The sequence below is a fragment of the Onychostruthus taczanowskii genome, unplaced genomic scaffold, assembly GCF_017590055.1.
Source record: "Onychostruthus taczanowskii isolate IOZ18803 unplaced genomic scaffold, ASM1759005v1 scaffold45, whole genome shotgun sequence".
Lineage (NCBI taxonomy): Eukaryota > Metazoa > Chordata > Aves > Passeriformes > Passeridae > Onychostruthus > Onychostruthus taczanowskii.
The window spans coordinates 6776459-6803851 of NW_024502014.1; the positions used below are offsets into that span (position 1 = coordinate 6776459).

The 27393-nt window shown below is 40.5% G+C and overlaps 1 protein-coding gene across 1 annotated transcript; it reads left to right on the plus strand.

Annotated features, from left to right (window-relative positions):
• Positions 1 to 207: 207 nt before the first annotated feature.
• Positions 208 to 26549, plus strand: SLC25A36 (solute carrier family 25 member 36). The gene is made up of 7 exons (XM_041414319.1): positions 208 to 394; positions 9856 to 10026; positions 13602 to 13679; positions 16281 to 16381; positions 23656 to 23722; positions 24860 to 25149; positions 25856 to 26549. Exons 1-7 carry the CDS (start codon positions 354 to 356, stop codon positions 26047 to 26049), a joined length of 942 nt encoding a protein of 313 aa, XP_041270253.1. The 5' UTR covers positions 208 to 353; the 3' UTR covers positions 26050 to 26549.
• The last annotated feature ends 844 nt before the right edge of the window (positions 26550 to 27393 follow it).

The following is a 27393-nucleotide window of genomic DNA, read 5'->3' on the forward strand; positions in this document are numbered from 1 at the left end:
GGCCTCTGTTTAATCGGGGGCGAGGAGGTTCGTTGCATATTCACGAGGCGGGCCCGGTGCCTCGCAGACGTCACGCTGTCGCAGCCAATAGGAGCCTCTGTTTGCGGATCATGCATATTCATATATGCATATTCATAGCTACGCACTTTCGGTACTGCAGCGGCCGCGGCGAGGGGCGGGCCCGGCCCGGCCCCGCTTCCCTCACGGCCCGTGTGCCTGCGGAGCCGCGCCGGCAGCGGGAGGCGGAGCCGGCCCACCCCTATTTATGCTGAGCCCTGCCAGGAGCGGCGCCGTGAGTGTGGGGCGGAAGCGCCCGGCACCTCCTTCCTCCCGCCCGGGTGCAGGCGACGAGGATGAGCCAAAGAGACACCCTGGTGCATCTCTTTGCTGGCGGGTAGGTGAAGCCCCGGGAGCTGCTCCTGCGCTTTCCCGTTCTCCTCCCTGGGCTACGGGTCTGGCCGCGCTCCTGTGTCCGCCGCCGGCTGGCCTGGGGGTGGCGGCGGCCTGGAACGGCTGCCTGGGGACATCTCGGAAAGGCTGCGGGGGCTGCCCCGCTCCTCTGTGCCCGGGGGGCCGCGGGGAGGAGAGAGCGGGCCGCGCTCTGCTTCCCGCCCCGTGCCCTGCGGCCTTTCCGGGCCGCTGCGCGCGGCCGGGCCCGGCCCCGGGTGTTGCGTTGTGTCACGGGTGGAACGCGGGCCCTCGGGGAGGCGGGGGTGGAGGCTTCCCGTTAAACCAGCCCCTCTCTCTGATCGCAGTTGCCGGGTTTGTCCCTTCTCTGGCGTTTTCTGGAGAAGCACGCAGGGCCCGCCGTGCCTGGGCTCCCTCCCCGCCGTAGGGAGCGGCTGCCGGGGCTCGCTGTCGGCCTCGCGGGCCGGCAGTGCCCGCTGGGCACGCTCTGCCCGGGGGCCGCTGCATCCATGGCGCGCCTTTTAACGCTCCGGTGTGCGCTGCGGTTCCCTGCGGGGCTGTGGCGCACGCAGCTCTCCAGCGGCAAAGGCAGAAGAAATGGGAGGGAAGAATGTACTCAGAAATAAAGATGTAGCCTTGGTTAGGTTTGAGGTAACTTTTGTATCTTCGCAGCTATTAAAGAAGCTTCAAAATCTATGTTTTTAGGATTTAAAATATATGGGCTATATTCCTGAAGCCTGTGGTCCTTCCAGGGGTAGGGTGGGAAGGGCACACAGCCTAAAAGGGAAAGCTGCGGGTCCTTGATTGTAATAGTTTGTTTGGGTAGTGAGCGTGACTGTTGAGAAGTGATAGAGGACACACCTGGCATCCCATGAGAGAGCTTGGAGCTGTGATTTCCCTTTGTGCTCCTCACGGACAAAAATGAACTTGCTGCTTCTGGACTGAGGTGTTTGAGGTGGAAAAATAGTGATTGGTTCTCAGCAAGTCTGAGTGACTTGGACACATGTCAGAACTTTTTCTGCTTCTGGCACACTTTGAAGTATTGTACACCTGATCTAGTGCCTGTGGGGGGGCTTTTTCATCCCCTTAATTTCTTGTGCCCTGTTTAAGAGGAGAGCAGTTATGCAGCAAGAGGGCAAAGATGTAGTAGTGCGTATTCTTTTCTGCAGACTTTGCATCCTTGCAAGCATTCAGAAAAGCAATAGCAGGAGATCAAGAAAAAATCAGAAGCTGCTGCAGAGGGTCCAGTAGAGGGCTACAAATATGGTGAGAGATCTGGAGCATCTGTTTTATGAGAACAGACTGGGGGAGCTGGGCCTGTTTTCTGGTTGAGTCTGAGAGGGGATCTCATTAATGCATGTGGATATCTCAAAGAGGTGCCAGACTTTTCAGTGGTGCCCAGCAACAAGATGATGAGCAAAGACTATAAACTAAAACACAGGAAGTTTCACCTCAACATGAAGAAGAACTTCTTTATATTGAGGGTGGCAGAGCACTGGCACAGGCTGCCCAGGGAGGCTGTGGGCTTTTCTTCTCTGGAGACATTCTGACCCACCTGGACATATTCCTGTGTTACCTGCTCCAGGTGACCCTACCTCAGCAGGGACATCAGACAGTATGACCTGCAGAGGTCCCTGCCAGCCCTAAGGATTCTGTGAGTGGTGCCTGATTGTAGCCCTTCAGCTTGACAGCTCTGCACAGGGGAGATTACTGAGCAGAATTGTGCATTATGTCAGAAACAGGTTTGTAAACCTGAAACTTGAGAGCAGATGAGGATTGCTCAGCTCAGTTTGCACATTCCTATTTATTGCAGAGTAGTCTGGTCCATGGGTAGTGCTGGCCAGCTGGGTCAGGGGTTGTGCTGTGAGGAAAAGGGTGAGTGTGAGCCACATGTTTCCTGTAACCTTAGTTCAGCCAAGCTAACACTGTGTATTTGGTCACATTTGGCAGTTGAAGAGTTTTTTGGGGTCATCTCATGACTTTGCAAGCATGGTGCACTGCAAATCACCTGAGTGATCTTTAGTCTTCAGTGAAACTTAGAGGAAGGAAGCTTTGTAGCTTTGTTTGCCTTTAAGTTGCACCAGAGCCTCTGTGGAAACAACATGATTATCTCTATCTGCTGGTGCCTTTTTTTTTTTTTTTTCCTCAGACGTTCAAGTTCATTCTTCAGTTCCTGCTTTCTGTAATGAAACTTTGACAGATGACATTGCTGGTTTAGTAACATAAGTGGGACTATCCTGGGATTTCTCTGTAGCTGCCTAGGCTGTAAGGGCTTTTTGTGTATCTTCTCTTTTTGTCCCACTTAGTCAAACAGCAACTGTTGTTACTATAGACATTATGTAGGTAGTAAAAACCCAGGTGCTACTTATTCAAGGATGCAGTTGAACATTCTTCATTCTTAAATTAAAAAGTGTGATTGAAATGTAGGATGTAGATGAACATTTTTAGTTCAAGTAGTAAGTTATGGCTGTGTTTTAAAAAGTAATAGGAAACCTTAATGTTTTCCTTTATAGAAAAGATTCATATGTTTTGAATGTACTGCCTTGCAACCATACAGTGAAAACTCATGTGTTAGCTACAAAAATAGTGTTCAGGTTTTCCTGATTTATTCTTAATTTCGAAAAAGCTTATGACAGTAATTGTGTATCATAGAAGCTTCCATCAGAGCAATGAACTTGTGTGAGTGTTGTTTCCTCAGCAAAAGGAGGGGTTTGGGTTAGGAGGTAGACAGCTGCTTTTCTGACTTCATGCTTGGATAGACTCAGGTTTGCTTCTTCGCTCTTGGTGCTTCTTGCAGAATTTTGGCTGTTTTCTAATTTCGTGTGTGAGGAAGTATAGGGAGGAGCTTGTTTATCTTGATTATAGAAGTGTCTCAAATTGGTCTGTAATTGTAATCATACTGTGCCTGACAGAGGTTCTTAGCAAATCCCTATGGTGGCTAAAACAGTTAAGATGTAGATGATGTATTTACCATAAGTGTTTGAATTCTCAGCAAGATCAGACTCTGCTGAAATGTATGAAGGAAAGGTAAGAGACCCTTGGGTTTTTCTGATTTCAGCAGATTGTTAATAATGTGTAGCAGGTATTGGGATGATGGGGCTTTTTTACACCCTTTCAGGAAAGAGCCCCTTGAGCCATAACTGAGTTGCCAAGCATTCAGCTCCTCTCTGCCCTAAAACACATTAGTGGCATAACCCTGGATGCATTTCAGAGCAAGTGAGGAGGTTGGTGCCTTTCTGCCCAAACTTGAGGCTGTCTTTATATTCAGATACACTTTTGTGTAAAATAAGACAGTGTTTGTTTAAAGCTTGGGGTTTGCTCCATGGGGTTACTAAGTTGCATGAAAATTGCCGTCAGTACTTGAGAAACTGTGCCACTGGTATTTTTCTCATGTTTCTTTCTCGATGCTTTGAGCTGTTTTCACTTAATACAAATTTTATTGTCAATATTGATTTACCCCATCTCTTAATAAGAGCTGCGCTGTTCATGCTGATGTTTGTTTTGGATAATGGAACCCGGTGATGCTTGATCCCCTGGTGGTGTTTTTCCTGTTTTCACTTGTAAGTTTCTATGTGGCAGCACATCGGGGGATTTTATTTTTACACTGTTCATTACACACAACAAGTTTGGTTAGTACTTGTAGTTTATGGATGTGAGTTTAACTTGCACTTTCTAAGTTTCAGCAAAGAAACATAATTGGTGAGTACAGTGATTAAGGGTTTGTGGCTGCTAGTACTCTAGTTGAACAGTAGAAAAACCCTGGAAATTCAGGATTAACAAATGCTGTTTCTGAAAGCTGTACTTGCTAAAGCCTTTCTATACTCTCTGAAGACTGATAATATAAATGTAATATCCAAAGCTGCAGCTTTGTTGATGTGAAAGTTACTCTGGTTGTAAGGCATCTGCATGAAACTGCTGATAGACTTGGGACCTGAATTTGCAGAAACTGATGAAGAGAGAAAAAGTTCTGTTCTCTTTGTAAGTGGCTTGGGTACTTTTTGTTTTTGGCATAATTTTGAGCTCAGTTTACGTGCTGTTTCATTTGACAGCCAGTGTTTGCATGGAACTTTCATTTTTGTACAGGAAAGATAAGTAGCTGGTAAAATACATGAATTAATGTAGACCCAAGATAACAGGGTCAGGGTTTATCTTTAAGTCTTTGAGGCTGTGGTTACAAACCTAATGTGAAAGGTGAATCTGAAACTAGCACTAGGCAGCCATGGCTTTTGTTTTCATAAAATACATTATTATCTCAAGGAAGTAAAAAAATGTGTACTGACAGTGTGAGTTGGAAGTCAGGCTACACTGGCATTTGGAATATCAGTCTGCTTTAGAGCATTTCTAGACAGTCCAGGGGCTGAGTTTGAGACCCTCATGCATGCTGGGGGTACTTGCAGGGCTGAAAGGTACCAGCAGGAGACAGTTAGCTGCTCTGGACAAGGGCAGTGACTCCTCAGCAGGTACCTTAACCTTGCAATAATAAAACTTTCTCGTGTAGCCACGTCTGGAAGGAGAACCTGGGATCTGAGTGCCAAACAGGTTTAGATTTTTGAAGCATGTGTGTCTTTTTTTACTTGGAGTGTCACACAAATAATGCAGATGTGTCTGAGGAAAATGGTTGTCAGAGCTGTACCTGTTGAAAGTTAGCAGAATTTAAAGCCCAGAAGTTCCAGATTTGTTTCTGTTAAACCAGTGAGATGATGGTCTTCTAAATCTCCAGCTGGGATCAAATTAAATATGTTGTGGGGTTTCTTCTGTTGTATTTTTTTTCTTTTCAGTATATGCTTTCTGGAGGAGAAATGTTCTCCATTGCCATCTTCCTAGACTCTTCTGTCCAAAAGATGTCAAGTAGACAACTGTTCTTAGTTTTATTTTTCTTTTAGATTTGCTGTGATCCTGCAGATGATAACGACATCTTGTGATGTCCATGTGTCTTGTTCCACTGAATGTGACTTCTCTTAAATTGTACAAGAAGGCTCAAGTTGAGGTTTTAATTCTCTAGCTTGACTGTATTACTAGTGGGGTTTTAGTCTTTCTTTTTTAACCTATGTATTTATTTTTGTGATTTTACTTACTGATTTCTGCTTTTCTCCCTTTCAAATTACTTGGAGCCTACAGGTGGATTCTCATACCCATTTATGATCAAGGTATTTTTGCTGAAAGTCAGCTTTGCAAGATTTTTTTTTTTATACTCACATGGTAAAGCTGAAGAAGAATTGTAGTAAACATTGATTAGAGGCAAATATCACATTTAGGATAGGTTAGATGAGCAAGTGGTCTTCTGAATAGCATTCACTGGAAATGCAGTAAGCATTCAGACATAGGAGTGTCTCAGGTCTTGCCATTCTTCACTTCCCATTTATACTGTGTCAGCAGGAGTGTGTTTGTTCACCTACTTACTCTAGCAGGTGAAATTCATCTAATCCTGGAGAAAAAGTTACACATTAGTAAATGTTCCTACAAGTCACACTTGTTGGGGCCTGGTGCATGCATGACTGGAGAAACTCAAGCCCAGAGTGGTTTTAGAGAGTAGAAATTTCTGAAGTAATTTACAAAATCCCACCTGCATTGTTGGAAAGAAGTCTCATGTTTTTTGAACTGTTAAAAAAATGTTTTTCTGAACTGTTCTAGTTCCTAATTTATGTTAAACCGCAAACTAAAAGTATTCCCCTTAATTTGAACCAGTGAGGAGGGGAGCAGGAAAGGTGGCAGCAATGTGCTGGCAATTTACAGAGCACTTGTTGTAGGGTGGACCTGGTGGCTGGCTGTTAATGACCTGCCAGGACTCGAGCACAAAAATCTAGCTGTCTCTGGTGGTATTCCCAGTCGTGTCTTAAACAAGCAAGGCTGGAAATACACTTCTTAAGTAAAATACACTGTCCTTGATGCTGTAACAAAACAGCTGCTATGCTTCTTAAAAGTTGCTTATTTGTACAGAGTGCATATTTTTAATTGTTTTTCTTCTTTGTTTACCCACAAGTTCTGTTTACTGGGAGTTTTTCATAAACAGATTTTTGTCAAGCCTTGTGGTGTTTATCTTAAAGGTCAAGTGAAATAGACAAGTCAGGGTAGTTACTGGATTCTGCCTTTGTAATTCAAACTCAGTGGATCTTGTGACCATTGAGAAAGTTCTGGTTCCTCAACATATCAAAACATTTCTTTCGCTGCTTCAGTTTCAGATGTTGTCTCTGTTATATGGAGCGTTTTGAGGGCTGGGAAAGTGATGCTTTACTTTGACAGAAGTAGAAATTGGGGATTTTGCCAAGACTCACAGAACCACACAGCACTGTGAACTTCTTCGCTTTCTTCAGCTGTAAGAAGAAATTTGAGATCTTGAAGATCAGGGACAGAGAAGAAGTTTAATTCAAACTATCAATAGTTAGTGGAAAACATTGAAAATATTTTTGGGTTCACCGAAGACATCTTAAATTGTTTAAGAAAAGCCTAACCAAAGAAACACAACAGCAAGAAACTGCCAAGGGTGCTGATTATTTGAAATTACTTGAATGGCAGAATGTGGTGCAGGAAAAAGCTCTTGAAGGGAGGCAGGTGAATCTGCTGCTTTAGGATGCACGTGAGCATGGTGCTGGCTGCTGTTGTGTCTGCTGGCTGTCACTGACCAGTGCCTGCTGCAGCCAAAACAGCAAGCACAGAGTAGCTGTGTATAGGATTCCCAGTGACCCCCGTGGCAGGGAGAAATGACGAGGAGGACTCCATCTTATCAGAAGGCTAATTAATTAATTTATTATACTATACTATTCTATAATATATTTCCTCTATATTACATTGCATCTAAACTGAATCCAGTTACCAATTCCCTTCAGGTAAGCAATCTTCCACAATGCATTCCACTTGTGAACAACACAGGAGCAGTAAATGAGATAAGAATTGTTTTTTCTTTCTCTGAGGTTCAGAGAATGTGAATCCCAGAAATTATCCTTGGGAAGTTGTGCCTTGCTTTTCTCTGTGAAGAGAAATGTGGCTACAGCTGTGTATCAGCCCCCTTCCCCAGTAATCCACTGCTGAGTGAAAGGTGTCTGCTCATCCACCCTGAATGTCTGGTAGAAGTGCTGCAGTCAGGCATTGTGATTTGGGTGTGGTGCAGGGGAGCATGCAGGGCATGAGCTGCAGGTCAGTGTTAATCTTCAACTTTAGAAAATGTTTCTAAACATGGTGTAGGGGGGGAGAGAGGGTAAGGACTCCAAACTCCAAGCCCTGTTCAAGAATGCAGGTCAAGGTTTTTTAGTCCTCGTTTCTTCCCTACTTCCATAGCATTTATCTCATTAATATAAATCATACCTTGTGCTTTCTCTTGTGATTACTGTTGCTTGAAAACAAGTTCTTGTGTAACCTGTCCAAAATAAATGCAGAAAAGTTTTCAAGAGAGTAAATTCGAGAACAGAAATGGAGGAGCTGCAGGAAAGGAAGTAAACTCTAAAGCCAACTTCCTTCATTGCCTGCACAGGCATGTTACCATGGAGTGGGGTCTGACTTGAACTGCAGGAAACAGACAGCTTTCTGTCTGTCTCAGAGCTTTAGAGCTTCAGTAGCTTCAGGACAAATTGTTTTGGGAGCTGACCAATGTGTGCTTCTCATATGCTGTTCGTGCTTTGAACCTTCACGTTACAGGCTCTTACTGTTTCCAGCCCTGGCTAAAATAAATATTAGCATGTCTACTCTCTTTCTGCAACTCTTAAAATTAAAATAAGTCTATTTGTAGCTTACTGTTTAGAAGCAAGTGAATTGCTCATTCAGAGCAGGCTGCTCTCATGTCTGTGTCAGGCTGGAACTGCATGTGTGCAGCACACACTGAAAGACTGTCTTTCATCTTCCTGTGATGACACTTTTTTCCAGACTGGCAAAGAAACTCGATATCTTACCTCAATTAAACCTTGAAAGAGAAAAGACCTCAGCCTAATGTTGGAGCTAGGGACCGGCAGGATGCCTTTAGGCTTAGCAATAGGATACCTCTAGGTCACTGTGTTTAAATGGAGTGTTAAGTGAACATCAAACTTCTACTTGGCAACTCTACTCTCAGTTCAGTTCATACAAACAGATTAGGTTTGTAGGATGCAGGGCTGTATTTTTGGTATTCTCTGTGGTAGAAGAGAGTCATCAGACTACCCTCCTATAAAAATTTATAGGATGTCTTAGCTATTAATCCTAATTTGGACTGAACTCTCCTTCTCATTTTGGAAAGCATTTTAAAATGAATTGAACAGGCTTACACCTTATTTGGAGGTGTTTGAGCTTCTTGTGTTAGAAAAAAAAATAGCTGATAACTATCTTGTCAGAATCAAGCACTTCTGGTTATGTATATGTTATTATATTTATATTTGTTGGGGAAGCAAATATGGGCCCTTGGACTTGAGTACAAATCGTATTTGTGTTAGTGGATTTCAGACTGAGCTGTAGTTAGTATTAATACTTGAACTGAGATCTAGGTTTGCTTCTTTGGGTTGGATTGTTTGTTTGTTTTTTAAAGGAGATAGGTAGTGCCCTGGCCATAGTTTTAAGAAGAGCATTTAGCAGTGTTAAGAATACTGGTCTCTGGAAAGGTTCAAGAGACTGTCTTGGAGCTCAGAATTTGTGGATTTGCTATTTTTCCCTGCAAGGCTGTAGTTGCAGAGCTAGGACTGTAGATATTAATAACCGAGTTCTGAAGAAGCCCAGGAAGGCTGTGAGCAGAGCTGGGCAGGGCAGAGTGTTCTGGCTGTGCTGTGGTTGAGCAGAAGGGCAGGAACTGCTGTCAGCACAAGTTGTGCATGGCTTGCCTTGGTTTGCTCTCAGGAGTGAGAGCAAACTGAAGGAAAGCCACCAAGTCTTCACCTGGTCAGCCACATGAGCTCTTCTGGCTTTGCAGTTTGTACTCTACAGTACTTGGTCTGCCTTGCTGAAGTGGGCAGAGCTTGGGGAGCACTTGGACAATTGCTGCTTTCATGGTACAATGACAAAATACAGTTGGGCTTTTGAAGATGTTACTAAATTGCAACACCACAGACTTGACTATGTATAAAAACCACAGTTTTTATACATAGTCCTGTGTGCATAGTGCATAAGTCTTTTCTGCCCTTAGGGATTTTTGGCACCTTTTTTGGGGTCAGGAGCATATTAAACATTAAAAAAAAGGTAAAATTTATCATAAGAAGTTAAACATTGAAGCTACTGAGCTACTTTCCAGAATTGATTTGAACAGTGTGTACTATGCACCTTCACTACGTTTTGTCTGTTTAAATTTTCACTTCAAGTTGTGGGGCTTGCAGACTGAGTTAGCAGTTTGCTTGCCTTCAAGGGTGAATAACTGTCATTGTCACAAATATTTCCACTGGTTCTTCACTTTTTGTAGTGGAACTGTGTTGACTATAATGTCAATTCTGTGAATGTATTCTATGTATCCTTCAGTTTCTTTTTCTCTTAGAAACGTGATTATCCTGTTTGTCTTTGCAGATGTGGAGGTACTGTTGGTGCAATTCTGACATGTCCACTGGAAGTTGTAAAAACACGACTGCAGTCCTCTTCTGTGACTCTCTACATCTCTGAAGTTCATCTCAACACTCTGAATGGTGCTACTGTCAACCGAGTAACCAGAGTTTCTCCTGGACCTCTCCACTGTCTGAAGTGAGTGTACCTGGCACACTGGGTTCATTTTGGGAAGGGAGGAGATCAAAATCTGTATAAAAAATTCAGACTTTTATATCTGCCATGATGCTACGAGGGCATGATTTTCCATATTTTGCCTTTTAACTGTGTTTCCAATTTTTTTAATGTCCTTCATGCTTGAGTTTGTCTGTTGAAGTAGCCAGAGCATATATACCTTGTACAACTCACAGCTCCAAACTGCATCCCCAAAATTCACTAACACTTAATTGTTTAAGTGTCCTATTTTCCTCCTGAAAAAGTGTTAGTGTAAGACTTTAACTGTTTTGTGTCCAAATCATAGAAATTACTGAATATGGAGGCAATTAAAATTAACTCACTTTTAGTCTCTTTCCGCTTTCACCACCCACACAGTTTTTGCCTTTGAATATCTTTTGGTGGATGTGTGACTTGTAAAATTCTTTTAGAGCTAGTAAGAAATAGCTAAGGCTGGCTTTTGCAGTGATCTGTGTTGTGTAGTGCCTCACTGAGTAGGGGATACCTCTCCTTGTTTGCAGTGCTTGTGTAGTTCAGGAGCCAGCAGGAAAGTTGTAAGGCTACAGTTAAAAGGCTTGTATGGCCCACAGGACATGGCAGTGGACTGTGATAATAAAAATACATGCTTACAGGACATAGCTATTCTTGGTTAAAGTACTAGGGCTGTTTAGTGGGGAAATTAAACTGGGTTCCTTTGTCACTGTCATGCCCCTACTGTCATTAGGTATTTTTTGACTCATAGCTGTCAGATTTTGATTGTGTCATAGCAAATTCCGTGCAGTGCTCAAGGCTCACGTTACTCAGTCTAAAAGCAGAGTGATTCAGGCAAATTATGTCAGAATTTCAGTGAAATGACTGCTGTAGAATCACTTCTGCATCTTAAGCATCAGTGGAGGTGACTTGAAAGGCATCTCTGTCAGGAAACAAACTCAGAAAAACAGGTGACTCTATTCTCTGGCAACAGAAGCAAATTCTTTTTTTCTCAAATATCTGTGTTGTATGTCATATTACATTTTCTCATCATTCATGTTGCACAATTTAAACCTGGGGTCTTGCTAATGGAAATCTCACCAGCCTCCCAGTGCAGGCTCTCCATGTGACCTAAAGTCAGTTGGGGCTGTATGGAGTACTTTCCTGCTCTTCCAACCATGGATTTGCCCTTAACTGTTTTCAATAAACAAGTGCAGGCCCTCTGATCTGCTCTTTAATGCAAGAAGTTTGTGTTTTATTTCAGTGCAGCCTCTGGCACTCCTCCAGTTGGTGTCTGAATGCAAAACAGCATCAGTAACTACCTCCATGATGATCCTGTCTGTTGCAACCTCTCTTTAGCTTTTTGCTGCCCTGTAAAATTCTGGGACTGTAGATCCAAAAGAAGCAGCTAGACCTGGTACACTTCATTCCTAAGTTTAAGACCCTGAGATTCCTGCTGCTTTGAATACATGTGTACCTATATGAGCATACATACATGTGTAACACATGATGTGGTAGTAGTGGTTTAAGTGGATACAGATCATGTTAATTGGGTTCAGCATGGCAAGGCATAGAAATGCTTTCATGATGACAGACAGGTCCAAATAATTTGTATTTCCAAGGTGTCTTAGTGTGTGTTCAGTATTCCAGTTACTGCTGTGGAGCGAGGCTGCCCACATAGTGAAAGGATAGCTGATTGTTATGGACAAAAAGCTGGGATGTTGGTGGACACATTAAATGTCAGTATTCCTAAATAGCAGTGGTAACTGCAGAACCACTGGTTTATATTTGCTTAGTGGAAGCAAAGGTAAACTTTTAGTTTGGTTTAGCAGCAGAGCAATGGTGAATCAGCACCATTGAAAACAGGAAGGCAGAATAGGCTTGGAATCTCTTTTAGTGCTATAGATTGCTTTCACTTGTTTGTTCCGCTAGTAAATTCCAAACAAAACGGCCATTTATACAAGGCTTTATTGAGTAATTGACTTGTCGTTAACCTGCACGGTTCTTCGAGGAAGAAATATATAGAACTGTTTGTGTGCATTGGCCAGTGCTTCTAAATCAGTAAGCACAAGGTTCTGTTTTGTAGCATCTGGGAATGTAGTTAAGAATTAACTTTAAATCTGGTTCTAAAGTAATTGCTAGAACAATTTCAGGTAATGGGATGCAGATAGTCCTTGTTTGTTCCCATGTCCTACCATACTTTTTAAAATACCAATGTGATTAGCATCTAGATTGTGGGGCAGACTGATTTCACTAGAACTGGATATTCATGCATAGTCTCTTACTGTGCCAAGGTACCTTGGTGCATAGGTCTTCAGCTCTTCCTAAAATCCCCAACTATGTGGGTTCCATAATGCAAAACCAAAGGACTAATAATGCCTTATTTGAAGTCTCACCTTGCTGTTTTTACCATGTTTCCTGTAAATTCCACAAATGTGCAAGGTTACACCCTGCTGTCACCCAAGCAATCTTTCCTGAGCTGTGTTTATAGTAGACATGGTACAGAGATGTGAGACTCTGCTGTGGCTGTGACTCTGCATGGGTTGCACTCGTGTCTCAGTTACTATCAGTGAATTACCTTGCATGGGTAGGTTAAGGATTATCTTCCCTGCAATGAATTAAAAGCCAAAAAACCACTGGCTCCACAGCCCAGCAGCAGAGCCTGGTTAGGAGCGCATAGGCAGCAGCTCAGAACTGATAGGAGGGAATCCCTACCAGCCTCTAGAAAGAATCACTTCTCACTTTTAAGTTTTCAGGTTTCTTTTGCTATAGTCAAAATAATCACCATGTCTTAAAGAATAAAGCTAAGAATGGGCTTCTAGTTGAATCCTTAAAGGATTTCAGCATTTTATGGGTATGAGAAAGGCAGGATAAATAGAAAAACAGCCTTACAGATACTAACTTCTGCCATGAAACTTAGTGTCCTGTCCGAGTCTTGTGGAATCACACTGGGGTAGCACATGCAAAGCCATGTTGAGGTCTCCCTTTGAAAGAAGGAGAAAATAATAAATTGCCAAACGTGTCCCTGGCTGGGTGTCATAGGCAGTAGAGCAACATCTTCCAGGATGGCTCTCAGACAGCAATGACTGAGTGAAACTAGACTTCTAAAAGTCTCTTTCTTTCCTCTCCTGCCTTTTGCTCCCTGGCCCTCCCACTCAAAAAAGTTCACAAACATTGGGAGCTGAATGGTGATGAAAGGAATGTAGTGTAGAACGAAGTATTTTTGCCTCCTGAACAATCTGCAACTTACATGAATGGGAACATTTCCATGCTTAGTATTTTCTCTCTGATTCAAGGACACTTTCTTTAACTTCCTAACAGACAACTCTGTATGTGTATGTGTTCCTACATACAAGTTAAATCTGTATTGAGATCTCAAGTCTTATTTCTGCATTTAGTTTATGGTTTTCATGGTATTTTGAGCAATAATGTAATTTCTTATGCTGATTCTAGGAAATTACTAATTTTCTTTGTGGTATGCACTGTATTATTGCCAGTAACTATGAAAGTTTTTCACGAGGTAGTTTTGGTGGTTGGTGCATTCCTGAATTTTGCTCTGAGTGTTACAATATTGTATTCTTGTTTTCTAGGATGATCTTGCAAAATGAGGGCCCTCGTTCCCTGTTCAGAGGGCTGGGTCCTAATTTAGTTGGCGTTGCTCCTTCCAGGTAAATACAAACATGCACAATAAATGAAATACATTAAGGTCTTTAATGTATATTTGAAGTAAGTCTTGCATCTGCAGTTGTAAATACTTAATTAGCAGCAAGTAACCTTTGGTTCCTGGGGTAACTTTTTGCCTGAGGAATTGAGCCATTTATGTACTCTAGAACTCCAGCTCTCAGCATTTCCCATCCTATGTGCTATTGTAATAGTATTTACTGTTGTGTACTATCCCTTGTGTAGGGTTTTTGTCCAGTTAAAACAAAATTAAGTAATTGCACATGTAAACTACAAGTTTGGATAATGGAAAATACAAAGGTAGGCTTAGCTTTCAGTTGATTCATCATCTTCAGGAAGCAATTATTTGATTGTTGCCTTAAAACACTGGGCCTGCCTTCCTGAGTTCTGGTGAAGCACAGCCTGGTGCTCCCTTGCAGGAGGAAACCTGTTATAAAAAGGGTGAGACACTGGGTAGGAGGAGAGACTCACCAGCTGTCCCAGGAAAAACAGATCCAGCAGTGGACTGGGTTCCAAAGGGTACTGGGGCAGTGCAGGGCCAAGGATGTAAATCTGATCTGCTTGGCACTGGTGTTGCTGTTGTCTGTTGCTCTGCATCAGCACAAATACTCCAGTTCCTCAGCTGGTGCTGGCAGGCAGGCAGAGAGCATAGTATGCCAGAGTTTGAATTTATCCTTACATAGAACTGTCAGCTGAAGTTCAGTCCAAAAATAGGAGAATACATGGGAAGAGTATAAAACAAAGCTGTGTAAAAGTAATATATTGCTTAGGCCTGGATGAGGATACTGGGAGTTGTTTCCTGGCTCTTTTTTTCTTTTTCTTCTCTCTTTAAGAGCCTTTATGCAGAGGGAATATATTCCACAAAGGTTTTATTCTTTCCTTGACTTAGTGCCCTGCTTTTGTTTATTTGTTTTGTTTGAAGAGAAAACAACATTTCTATCTCCTGCATACTCAGCTGGAGAATATCTTTACTGGTTTGAGGTATTTGGATGTTTCTGAAAAGTAACTACTAAACTGAACTTTGGCTCTGATGAGGTAATATTATTTCGCTCCTCTGCATAAATAACCTAATTATTTCATAAAACTTTTTCTTATCTTTATTTTAGCAAATTTTTAAGGATTTAGGAATATCAGAGGTGCTTTCTGATCACTAACTTAGCGCTGCCCTTTGGAAAAGCTGAAGTAAACCCAGCAGCATTTCTGTTCTTGACACCTGTGGGATATCAGCACAGTCTGGAAAGCCTGTACTTTTGTCCAATAGATCAGTCTGTTCTACCAAATCTTCAATATTGATATCATTTAATAGCAATTTTTACCCAGGAATGGGATCCATTGCATAAGTGACTATTGTCCATGCTCAGTTGGAAAAAAATATATATATTTCTTTTCAATTAATTATATGTTAAATCTTCTGTTTCCCTTTGGTTCTTCCCCTAGGTGAAATACTTAGCTTGCTAAAATGTCTGCTTGATGTAGTGTGTAAACCTTATTTATAAGCACATCTTCATTTCCCTCTGGCTGTTTCTGTCTTCAACCAGTACTTCATTTCAATTAAGCATTAGCTAAGTGGATTTAACATCAGCTCTTTGTTTAAATAAGCTGTAGAGGAGCATATTTCATAACACATCCAGTGTACTTAACTGAGTTCAGGTTCCATTTTAGAAATTACACCCATAAAGCAAGCACTTTATCTTCTTCGTAATAAAGAAAAACATGTTAGTACAGCTAATGAGGTTAATGTTCTGCTTGAGAAAAGTGGCACATTCATTTTTTTCTCTTGCATAGGGGTGTCTGTGGACTTAAAACAACTGAGTTAAAACCTGAAATGTGAGATTTATATGTGCTTAAAATAAGTTTTTTAGCTTTAATGAATGAAAACAACCATTTTTTGTAATATATTGAATTGGTTGAGAGTTTGTCTAGCTTTGTTTGGATACCAGCTCACAGACTTGTGTAGCACAAGTTTACAACGTTTTTCATGGTGTGTTCAGAGACAAAAATCAGTGTCTATTATAAATACAGAAGTCTGGAAACAAAATGTGAATCACAGCTTCACAGCTGTTCTAGCATTTAAAGTATAAATATTTATAACATCAAGTTACCAACATTTAAATGTTAAATGCTATAGTAATTAGAAAGTTGTTTGTTTTTTTTAAGAAGCTACATACTTGGTAGCTCTCTACAAATTGTCCTGCTGTTGAAATGTGTTTAGGTTCATTAGAGAAAGTTTGTTCTGTTATTAATGTTGAAGAATACTAAAATTTTTTCAGTGTTTTTCTTCCCTGGCTGAACTTCCTAGTGTCACAAAAATCACTACCATATTTGAAACTATCTGTCCTTCCCCTCGCTAATTACAATTGGAGCTGTTGTGTGGGGGAAAAAAAAAAGTCAAGTGTCATGTGTAGAGTCTTTATTTCCATTCTTAGAGTAGTCCCACTGCTTTGCAGGAGTTAATCCTTCACTAGTTCTTTACTGGGGAAGGAAGTTGTAGCCCAAGATAATCTTCAGTCAGTTAAGCCAATGGTGCTGCTCTTTGAGAATTTTGAAATGTAAAACATAATGTAACTTGGATTTTGTTCTAATTTTAGAGCAATATATTTTGCTGCTTACTCAAATTGCAAGGAAAAGTTGAACAATATTTTCAATCCAGATTCTACCCAGGTACACATGATTTCAGCTGGTGTGGCAGGTAAGGATCTGTAACTTTTTTGCTTCATCCTACAGTCATATCTGCAAATGAGAGGTGACAATAAATAAGGAAAAAAAAACCCCAACAAAACAGAACATGATCAGTAATTGAATGATGTCTTTTTAGTGGTTATCTGCCTTGGCCTGTCATTAAACAGGTTCTCTGGAGAATATATTCATGAAACTGCACTAAGTGATAAATAACAGTGTGTGTGAACACTCCTCTCTAGAACACCTTCATGCCTGCTTTTTCAGTTGTAAATTTGTGAAATGAAAAATGTAACCTTTCAAAACAGTAACTTGTTGCTCTGTAAACTATAAACAGTGTTTGCACTGACTTCTTGTTTAATTCTTCCTAATCAGTTTTTTACCCCCACTTTCTGCTACAGCTTTGTATATTTGACTTATTTTTCTCTTTCAGAAATGTGCCTGCAGTTATGTAAATTATATGTAACAATCCCTCCTCCTTTGCTTATATACCAGTCTGTGAGAACTTTACTCTGCCACTAAAATGTCAGAGAAAAGCAGATTTTTCGTAGTTCTCATGTATTTTCATCTCTGTAGAAATAATTCCTATTTTATATCTGCTGTGTAACTTTGGTGTATTTTAGCAGCTGTAAATATTTGTTGCTTGATTTGAATATTCTGTGCTTTGGGATCATTCACAAGGAGGAGTTAAAGGCAACTTAGCTGAGTTATGGTCATGGACTCGTGCTTAGAAAATCAAAACATTGGTTGGCAACACTTTATCTGTTGTTGCCTGTTATGTTATCTGCCTTTCCTGCACAAAAGCAAGTGTTCAGGTGTTATTATAGGCCATGGGCTCTTTACAGATGAATTCTGTCAATTTAATTGTTGAAGTTCCTAAGTCCTATCAAATTTTACAACCAGTCTGTAGAATGTGAGTACTGGCAATCTGGAATGGACTGATAAAGGTGTGATGTCAGAATAAGGAACAGGATTTGTTTTCTATTTAATGCTTGCTAATCTGATACACAGAGATACATAGTGTATAAAATGCAAGTGACATTAGCTTTATACCTAAAAGACACTAGTGTTCATCTCTGGCGCATGAAATGTTGTGACAGCTTTCTTTAAGGTGTAAGAAGAGCTCCTTTATTTTGCCCAAGTCAGACAAAGACAATGCAGCATTTGGTTTTTTATCATCTAGAAGCGAGTGTTTTTGTTTGTTGGTGAACAGCATGGAGAATGGGATGGAAGGGGATTTAATGAAGAGTTCAGCCTAATTTCATCAAGAAAGATGAGGAGTCTTCAGGCCCTTAAGGGAATAAAACATGCCCTTAATTTGGGTGCAGGGGGAAGTGTGGAGGGTATGAACAAGTCTGTCCTCAGTTGAAGGTAACTTGTGCATCTCATGCAGTACTGCAGACAAATGAAGATTCTGAGTGTTCCTCATCTTTGGAAGTTCCTGCCCTCATTTGGTAAAGCACATTTGTGGAGATGTGCTGTAGTGCCTTTTCCTGGGTGTTTGCAGCCTCACGCTGTAGTTTGTCATGGAGCTCTGTAGCTGCTTCCCTTCCTGAAGATTGGTGTTGTGCATTTGTACATGCAGCTGCAGTAGACTGGGAAATGGATTTCAGCCTTAATTGCTGTTTGCCTTTTTTTACAAGTCCTAAGACTGAACAGCTCTTGGGGCTGTTAACCTTCTCATACTTCCCAGGTTCTGCAGTTGTATTTCTAAACCACAGTCAGTGAAACAGAATGCTCAGTGCAGGCTCACACCATAGGTCTTGCCACTGCAGAGTACAGAAATTCTCTGGTTCTTTGACAAACAACATTACAATTCTCTCTTCTGGTGTTATTCTGATGTATAAAAAGGACTCTGCAGCTAAAATTAACAGTGCTTTCTTGGGAATGTGCTAACCTTGTTTTTGTAATTCTAATATATTTCAGAAAATGCACTTAAACCAGCTATTAACAGTTTTACCTGCAAGGTTTGTATTGCTGTGTGATGCAAATCACCTTAAAGAATTGGCAAAATAACAGGGACAAGATCAAATGTGAGCTCTTACTTGGTTGACAAGTTAATACATAGGATCATTGCAATATTTGCTTTGGAACCTAAGATTGCAAAATTGGCGAGGTGGATGAATACTTCAGAATTAGCAAAAAAATAATCAGTGTTGATGTTTTTCTTTTTCAGCTGCCATTGGTTTCAGTAAGGAATTGAGTAATACAGTCTTAAATGAGGATTGTTGTTTTGTTGGTGGTTTTTTGGTGGGTTGGTGGTTTTTTTGGATATGACTTCCTGTTTCATAAAGTCTAATACCTAATTAGCATGAAGTCAGATTTGCACTTAACAAAGCTTTTCCTGTAGCTTGCAAAATACAGTAATGATGCAAAAATATGTTTTTAAACAACATAATTGTGACATTGTTTTATTAAAGTACTGCAAATAGTGAACTTCAGTCAACTTTAAATTCTGTTTATTTGTATAATGTGCTAATACAGGTCTCAGGCTAGACTGATGTCCTTATTAAATAAGGATTGTTTTATGCACTTGGTGGTTTTGGGAATGAAAGCTGAGGTATAGTATTTTAAGCATATTTTTTTTGTTGGTTGGTTTTAGGCCTGATTCTTCATTCTCAAAATACATATTAATGGCTTTCAAGTTTCTTCTAAGTTTGTTTTATTCTCAGGAGAGTGAAGTATCTACATATTAGTAACTGATGCCTTATGCAGACAGAAATGAATGCTGTTTTCTTGCTGTGCTAGTTTCCAGCATATAAGCACATCCCCTTCATGCCTAAAATATCTGTGTTGACATGAAGATGTACTCAGCAATCCTTTTTGCTTACTCCTCAGCATAGCCGTGGTTCTCTTTTTGCAGACTAGGGCAGGGAATATATCTGAGCTTGGTACAAGACTGTTTGCTTGCGTGAAGAGAGTTGATTTCTGGACATTTCCAAGTTAGGCTAAATTCTCAGATTCACTATAAACTCTGCCTTCTCATTGCACTCAACCTCTCTCGCCACAGAAGAAAAGCTGTAGAGAACTGAATGAGTTACTTGATTCCTGTTTGGCTTTCTTGTTTGCTTTTTAAATGATTCACAGCCTCAATCAGACAACATGGTTGCAAATCTGCTGCAAAACTACTTTGCCTTGTATGCTTTTGCTATTTTTTTCTAGAACTTTACTGGCAAACCAATCCAAATAGAGATTTTATTATTTCTTTATTTAAAAATAATTGGGACCACTACATTACTTAGAGATACATTACTTTTTAAGTTTTTAGTGCTGTGTACGCAGTTAATTTATACCAAATAAAATGCATATTTACTTCACTGATCTTAGAAAGTTGGATTTCATAAGGCATCTTTTCTGTCTCAAGACTAGGCTAGCTTTAGTGAATAGTATTTTCAAGGGAGTGGGGAAGGAGGAGGTTTCACTTGTAAATTTTCTATATAGGTAAGTATTTGGAGGTGTAAACTTAAATTGCTGCAAATGAGCAGAAATTTCAGTACTCAGTGCATTTTACACATCTATTTTAATATCTGTGGCCTGTTTTGATTATTTTTCTTTTTTTTTTCCTAAACTTTTACCTGCAAACAGTTAGATTTCCCAATAACTAATTGACAAATCCTTCCACTGGGATTCGATTTGTACACTTGTGTCTGATGAGGTCACTGCTTGTTGTTATGATACAGAAAAGCCTGTGTCTATTTTAGGCATTTACTGTACATTTCTCCCGTGAAAAGAGTGAGATCGTGTCATCTCATGCTCCCCCTCCGCAGGTCACTTCCTGCAGCAATATGGACTAACTTAAACCTCGTGAGTACTGAACTGAGCGTCTCTTGCAGCCTCTAGTGTAAGAACCACACATTGGGTTTGTGATATCTATTGAATAAACACCGTAAGGGGAACACACTTCTAGCTTGAACTCAGATGATGTGCATTGTGCAAAGACATCACTTTTCCTTAACTCTGTTTAGAGTGATTTTTTTTTTTGTGCCGTTCAGGGAAAGGTAGGAAATACCTTTCACTGAGAGCTGCTACTCTACTTAGCTCTGGTCAACTGAAGGCCCCTACTGGGTTAAACAAGGCATTTTGGGAGCTTTTTTCCCTGTGTTCCAGAGCTGCCTTTAAAGTGCTGCAGCTGATATTCTGTGTTGTCACATTTATTTCAAAGACCTCTTTTCTTTTTCTTTTTTAATATATGTATATAATCCTTTCTGTCTCTTTCTGTTTACTCTTTTGGTTTGTTTTTATTTTACTGCTTTTAAATTTTAATTCATCATTCCATGTTCACATGCGTCTGTATCGATTACATTGGCTTGTAGATTAAGAAGCACCAACCCTATCCTTTAAATATGATGCATAATAGGAATACCTGGGATCTTACCTGTCAGTGGCTGGGATAGCTGAAGAAGTAGATTGAGATAATTCTGTCTGAAGCTGGGATACAATAAAATAAAAACACAGGAGTTTGTAGTATTGCCAGATATATCTGTACATGTCACGGATCTGGGATCTTCCTTGAGGGTGAAACACATCGATAGGCATTGTGAAGTACTATAAAGATCATTAAGGCTTTTAAAAAGAAAAAAGGAAACAATTGGTGGAGCTTCATGGCAGTTGTTGAAAGCCCCCAAAGTTTGTTTTAACAAACATTTTTGCTACAGATTTTCTGTATTTAAAAAATCACAGTTTATCTTCTCAAGGATCCTAAATGGTATGTTTTATGTTTTGGAGGGCTTTCCTTGGTGTCAGCACCACCCAATTAATTTTTCTTCACTAACTGCATTTGCTACTTTAGCTGTAAGAATTGACCTGTAGTCATCACATCTTGAAACCTGAATTATTGAAGGCCCTTTGATTTGAAAACTTCAGTTTGAACTGTCAACTTAGGCCTGTGACAGCCATGGGAAAAAATACTGGCCATGTTGCTGAGTGTCTGATCCTAGTGTTGGAGGTGCTGCATCAAAATAATGCTTAGAGTGACCCCAGGAATGCAGTTTTGAGTAGAGTAGGGGCTGCATCCTTTGCCAACCACTTTTCACTGGAGATTTCTGATTCCCTCTACTCGGCCACTGCCACTGATGGCACCTATGCATTGCCTGGTCCAGATTGAGGATTTGCAGACATCCTTATTTTGAGTTGAATATGAAGGAGAAAGGCCATATGTTACAGTCTAAGAGTTACAAAATTCCAAAAGTGCAACTTTAATAGGAATGCAAAAGATTTTTGGCTTTGTTAACTTATAATTAAGAACTAGGAGAGAAGTCTTTCATGGAAGATGTGTTGGTAGGGAAAGTGAGTGATATTTTTCCCTGCCTTATTTCAAAGCCTTTGTTGCAGTTCTGTGCATTTCCTAGTGCACTTCATGCCACAGAGATTCTGATTGGAAGTCAAACTAAATTAAAACTTTATTAGTGCTAGTGTAAGGAAATAAAACCATGCAAGAAGTTTTCTCTCAGTGTAGTTGAGCTCAGTTTCAAGCACAACTGGAATCAGTGGAGTTTCTGTGACCTGAAGTGACAGGTCAGAAAGGTTATGGCTGCTTGAACAACAAGAACCTGTTTTACACATGTGGTATTTTTAAAAACATCTCATGCCTTGTTTTGGCAGAGTTGTTCCGCAGTGCTTTGAGTTTTTACATTGTTATTTGCCTCCATTAAAGAGATATAGAACTCTTGGCTTGTTAGGACTTCACTCCATTATGTGAAGGTTATACATAAGTACTGAGATATAAAAAAAATGAGTAGTGAATCAGAAAAAAGCCAACTCCAAATCTTTATTATCTACCATAGGAAGCTGTTTAGTTACGCAGTTTGAGTCAGTCTAAAATCTGTTTAATCAGAAAATTGAACAGAAGCCTCCATCTGGTTTTATTCTTCTGGTGTAGAGAACCAGCTCAATCTTAGTAGATGCCAAATCTGATAATTTGTTTTTAGAACCTGAAATGAAAACCATAATGACCTGTTTAAGCTTTGAAGGTGGGCACAGATAAAACCTTAGAACAGTTAAGATCCCCTGGCATTTCTGAGTCTTGCAGACCTTTGTGTGCAATGTAAACCTAGATTGTGATTGAACAGGAGTTAACATGTTTGCAACCAGTCTGCTAAATCTATTTCTGTGAGCTGTTAGTGATCTGATAAATGAGCTTATCAATAGCCTATTGCTGGGTAAGTACTGTGCCCCAGCCATGCACTGAGCAAGGTAACTCTGTCCTTCCCCACACACCCAGTCCATCCCCTTGCAGGAGGGCAGTGTGTCTTTGTAGTTATAAACCAGCCATGTGTGTCACTTAGAGAGCAAGTGTCTAAATTTATCATCTCTTGCCTGGCCATGTTCCAGCTTTTCCCTTTTCCTATTCTCTCCTGCAGACATGACACCTCATTGATGGTGCATGTGTGATATTACAGCTTGAGATGATTTTTTTAAATTTTACTTTTTTTCAGAGCTGCCTTTCACTCTGCTTTCTCTCTCTCTCTCCACGGTTGTGCAGAAGTAAGAGTAATTCTTACTTCTTTTTTTTCTTTTTTTCTTTTTTTTTGTTTCCTTTTTTCTTTTTCTTCTGTTTTCTTTAGTGGACTGAAAATCAAAGCTTTAACCCTTGGCCCTTATGCAAGCCTGAGTAGTTGCTGTCTGTCTGAATAGTTAGAAGTCATAGTATTTACTTTTAACGATTTAAACACTCATATGCTTCTGAAAGTATTCCAAGGCCAGCCAACAATCTCTGCTTTGAATACTAAATAAAAGATTAGCACTCAAATATAACTGCTCTTTATAGTTCAGTATTAAAAGGTCTCCTAATTTGCAGTAATAACTGCCTTTTAACTGCACCAAAAGTAGTATTTATTCAGTCTGCATGCTTTTAAACTCGGATTGTATTTCAGGTAACAAAGTAAATTGAGGCAATGTTTTATAGCATCTCAAATTGCTATTGCTGTCTCTGCAATGCATTCTTATTGACTTTTTTGCCCAATTGGCTGATATTTGTCTAGTTGGCATTGCTGTTCTTTGGTGTCAAAACAGGGTTGGTATTAGATAGGCAGAGAACTGTACTTAATTTGGCTTATTTTATACGGGGCATCTCTTGCTAAGAATCAAACTTACTCAATATTAATGTAAAATTTAAAAACAATCTAAGTGTTTATTGGCTGTATGGATTCACGAAATGGGGACTTCAGAAAAATCAGTATAGTCCGAGTTTTTGCATCCACTGTACCTTAACTGTGTGCATTTGGAACTTAGATGCATCTGTTCTTGTGGTATTATTACATCTAATTATGTTATTTTTACATTTTTTAGGCTTTACTGCTATCACAACAACTAATCCTATTTGGTTGGTAAAGACACGATTACAGCTTGATGCAAGGTAAAGAGGAAACCTCACTGCTGTGATAACATTGTACTCAAGTGTTGTGAATCTGTTCTGCACTCCAAAATAGAATGAATTCTTAAATATTCAGCATTTCAGATTTGCAGAGTTGATGCTGGTCTCTACAAGTTATACTATCACTTCTCTTTTTAATCCGTTCTGAGACATGCTTGAGGCACTGTAGTAGACTGACCAGCAAATTTGGAATGAACTACAAGGTTAACAGTTTCATTAAAATCATGTTCTACCAACTATATGCTTACATTTTCATTCAGTAATACGTTCTCTTTAACTGTTGAACTAAACATTCCTGAAATATGGATTCAGTATTGTAGCAAATGTTTAGAAGAAGGCTTTGAACATCCTCAGGTATTTATTTTTATTCTGTGGCTTGCTCACTCAGACCTCTGCTGGCACAATCCATGTGCCTGCACTTGCAGCTGTAGCGAAGCACATCTCATGCAGTGTTGTCATGGGTTTGCATAGCTTTGTACTGTATTCCAACTACTTCAGTATGCACAACTCAATTCAGTGAGCAAGCTCAAACTGGGAATAAAACTTGATTTCCTAAGTACTGCTTGAAACAGCTATGTCTAATGAGCATTTTCCTTGACAACAGCAGTGGCTTAGTTCAATCAAACAACAGCTCCCAGTGTTGCACTGGTTGCTGTGCCAGTTGTTTGCTGAGAGCTGTAATGCTGAGGGCTGCTGTTTCAACTCTTAGCCACTCAATGCTGTGGAGCTCTTTATTGAGGCAGCAATTAGGGCATATCCATTTTGCAAAAGGAAATGGTCATTTTTCTCATGAGTCGCTGACATTGATAGTCCATTTGGGAGTCTGTTTCCAAGCAGTTTAGCCCTTTATTGTATGAGAGCTGGGGAGGCCTGAAGCTGCTCAACATGTCACTGTGATACTTTGTCTTTAGTCACGGTGTGGAGTTCGGCTTGGATTCCATGTAATGCTTTACTTGTGTTTAGTGCTGAAGGCCTTTGAGACGGTCAAGTGACTTGGAGCCTCTCAGCATCAGTGTTGGGTATTTCCTAAGTCTTCTTGTCACTACAAACCTGTTTAATTAACTGTCCAGTCTCACTGGTTGCACCAGTTAATACTCAGACTTGTTTTCTCCTTTGTAGGAATCGTGGAGAAAAGCGAATGAGCGCATTTGAGTGTGCCCGCAAAGTTTATCACTTGGATGGCTTTAGAGGCTTTTACCGGGGAATGTCTGCGTCCTATGCAGGCATATCTGAGACTGTTATTCACTTTGTCATTTATGAGAGTATTAAGAAAAAATTACTGGAGCATAAGACTGCTGCTGCCATGGACAATGAGGATGAATCAGCAAAAGAAGCATCGGACTTTGTTCGAATGATGATGGCTGCTGCCACTTCCAAAACATGTGCAACATCAATAGCATATCCCCATGGTAAGTGGGACATGTGCAGCTGAGACCCTGAGTCAGATCCATCAAAGGGAGTCTTCTCAGTGAGATTTCTAGCCAACTTTGGTTTACTTGCTCAAGAAAGGTTTCCCTGTCTGAATATTAGATTTAGGTCAACGTGAGTATAGTATTCAGAAATGGAAGTGCTTTACAGTGGATATCCAGCATGACCTTTTCTTAGGCAACATTTATTTTGCCAAGGGATTGGCCAGGGAATGGCCCAAGGTATTCAAAGAGGTACTTTTTCAGTTGGAATCTTTCCATATACTCAGCAATTCTCCATAATGTGCCAGCAAATTCTTGTGTCCCTTCTAGGGATGCAGGCTGCCTAGTTTGTGTGTCAGTTGCACTTGATTTTCCTGCAAAGTAGTTGTGTATACATTGCTTGTTAATGAATTGAGCACTGAACTTAGGTCAACTTCTGAGCTAAAAGGTAACCTCAAGCAACAGTCCTCTTCTGGATTGTAGCTAAGCAAATGAACTTGCCTTGTTTAGTCAAATATCTAATACTTGCTCTCTTCTTGGTTTTCTACTGTCTTCCTCTTCCTTTTTTTTAAAGAGGAGTTGTGAGATTGAGAACTTGGGGAGGGGTATTTTTGTCTAAAAATCCCTGATGAGTTGCTGGGAAAAATAATGAGAAGTGGTGAATGTAACCACTCAATTTTTTTTTCCACTGGTTTTCTTTGTACAGAGGTTGTACGAACAAGACTAAGAGAAGAGGGAACAAAATACAGATCTTTCTTCCAGACACTCTCTTTGCTTGTGCGAGAGGAAGGGTATGGCTCCCTTTACCGAGGTCTAACTACACACCTGATCAGACAGATTCCAAACACGGCTATCATGATGTCCACCTATGAAGTTGTAGTCTACTTACTTGATGGATAGCAGTGTGACAAGGTGGAAGAAGGTGGAAGACTGAAAGACTGGAGTGGACCACTGAATGTCAATGCCAATGTGGTGGGCTAAAGGAGCATTGTATCAGGAGCAAGCAGCTGTGGACAAAACAGAAGGTTGATTGTGGGCAACTCTGAATAGTTTTGCTGCCTTTCTTGTGTGGTCTCATGTCAATGTGACAAATGGGAACTTCCCCTTAGGGAATGCCTTCATACATCTCTTAATTCAGAATTATTTTCTTTTCATGTGTTAAACTAGACAAAGCCATTGAGTCATCTTCAGAGACCTGATGGGTGAGGGGGGGGACGTGAAGTATGTTGCTGGGCAGTCCTGTTACCTTCTCTTAGTGATTGCTCTCAACTACATCATTTTTGTTCTGTTTTACTGCACAGTAACCTATTGGGCAAGACAGTACTTTTATAGCTTTCTATACCTGAAACTTCCATTTAGTTGCTCTGAAGATTCATAAAGAGACTGAGGTAGTGTGGTAAGTGTGTGAAGTTTTCCATGTTGCTACCTCAAGACAAAATATGGTGCAGGGACCCAGAACAGTTATTTTGTCACTACGAAAGGTGATTCCTGTTGTAGCTTTTTGGTTTTGATTGTTCTTTTTTTTTTTTTTTCCTTTATGTTTGAGCAGTGTTGTAGGTTAATGAGAGAGTCTGATTGTTCAACTCTTCAGGTTGTTGGTCTGTTAATGTTGGTCTATGTGGACTTCTGGTCCTGCTGCATCATGCTTTTTCTTTTCTGGAACTTTTCCTAAGAGAGGCCTATGAAACATTATCCTGTATCATCAGTTTTCCTTGCCAGTATGTTCAGGTCACTCACACAGCTAAGGAAGTTGCTGAATGCCACTTTATAGCCTTTTTAATGATTTGTAATGAGATAAGTCTCAACTAGTCCACCCTCCCATTTGTGAAGACCGGATTCACTCAGTTTCATGCTGCCTAAGCACAAGCTGTATTACCCTTAAATATCTGGCAAATCCTGTCTTGGATTACCAGTGTTTATATGGGAGTACTGGGGGAGAACACATATCACTGTGGCTAGCTGACCAGAGAGCAGGAGCTAGTTGATGATGTGGTAGATCTTGTCACTGCAAACAGGCTCTGTGCAGAAGGATGAAGAAATTGTAAATAATACTTTCTTGAAAGCATTCCCCCTGACAAATGCTGTATCACTTCCGTCAGCTTGAGCCTGTGTACTGAGCTATAACCTTGTCCTCCACATTGTCTGATTTTTCAGGCATTGCTTCTGTTCTGTAAGCCAATTGCAAAATAATGCCTTGCCTTCAGCAGTGAGGCTTTGCTGGTTTATTCTGTCATAATTTACAGA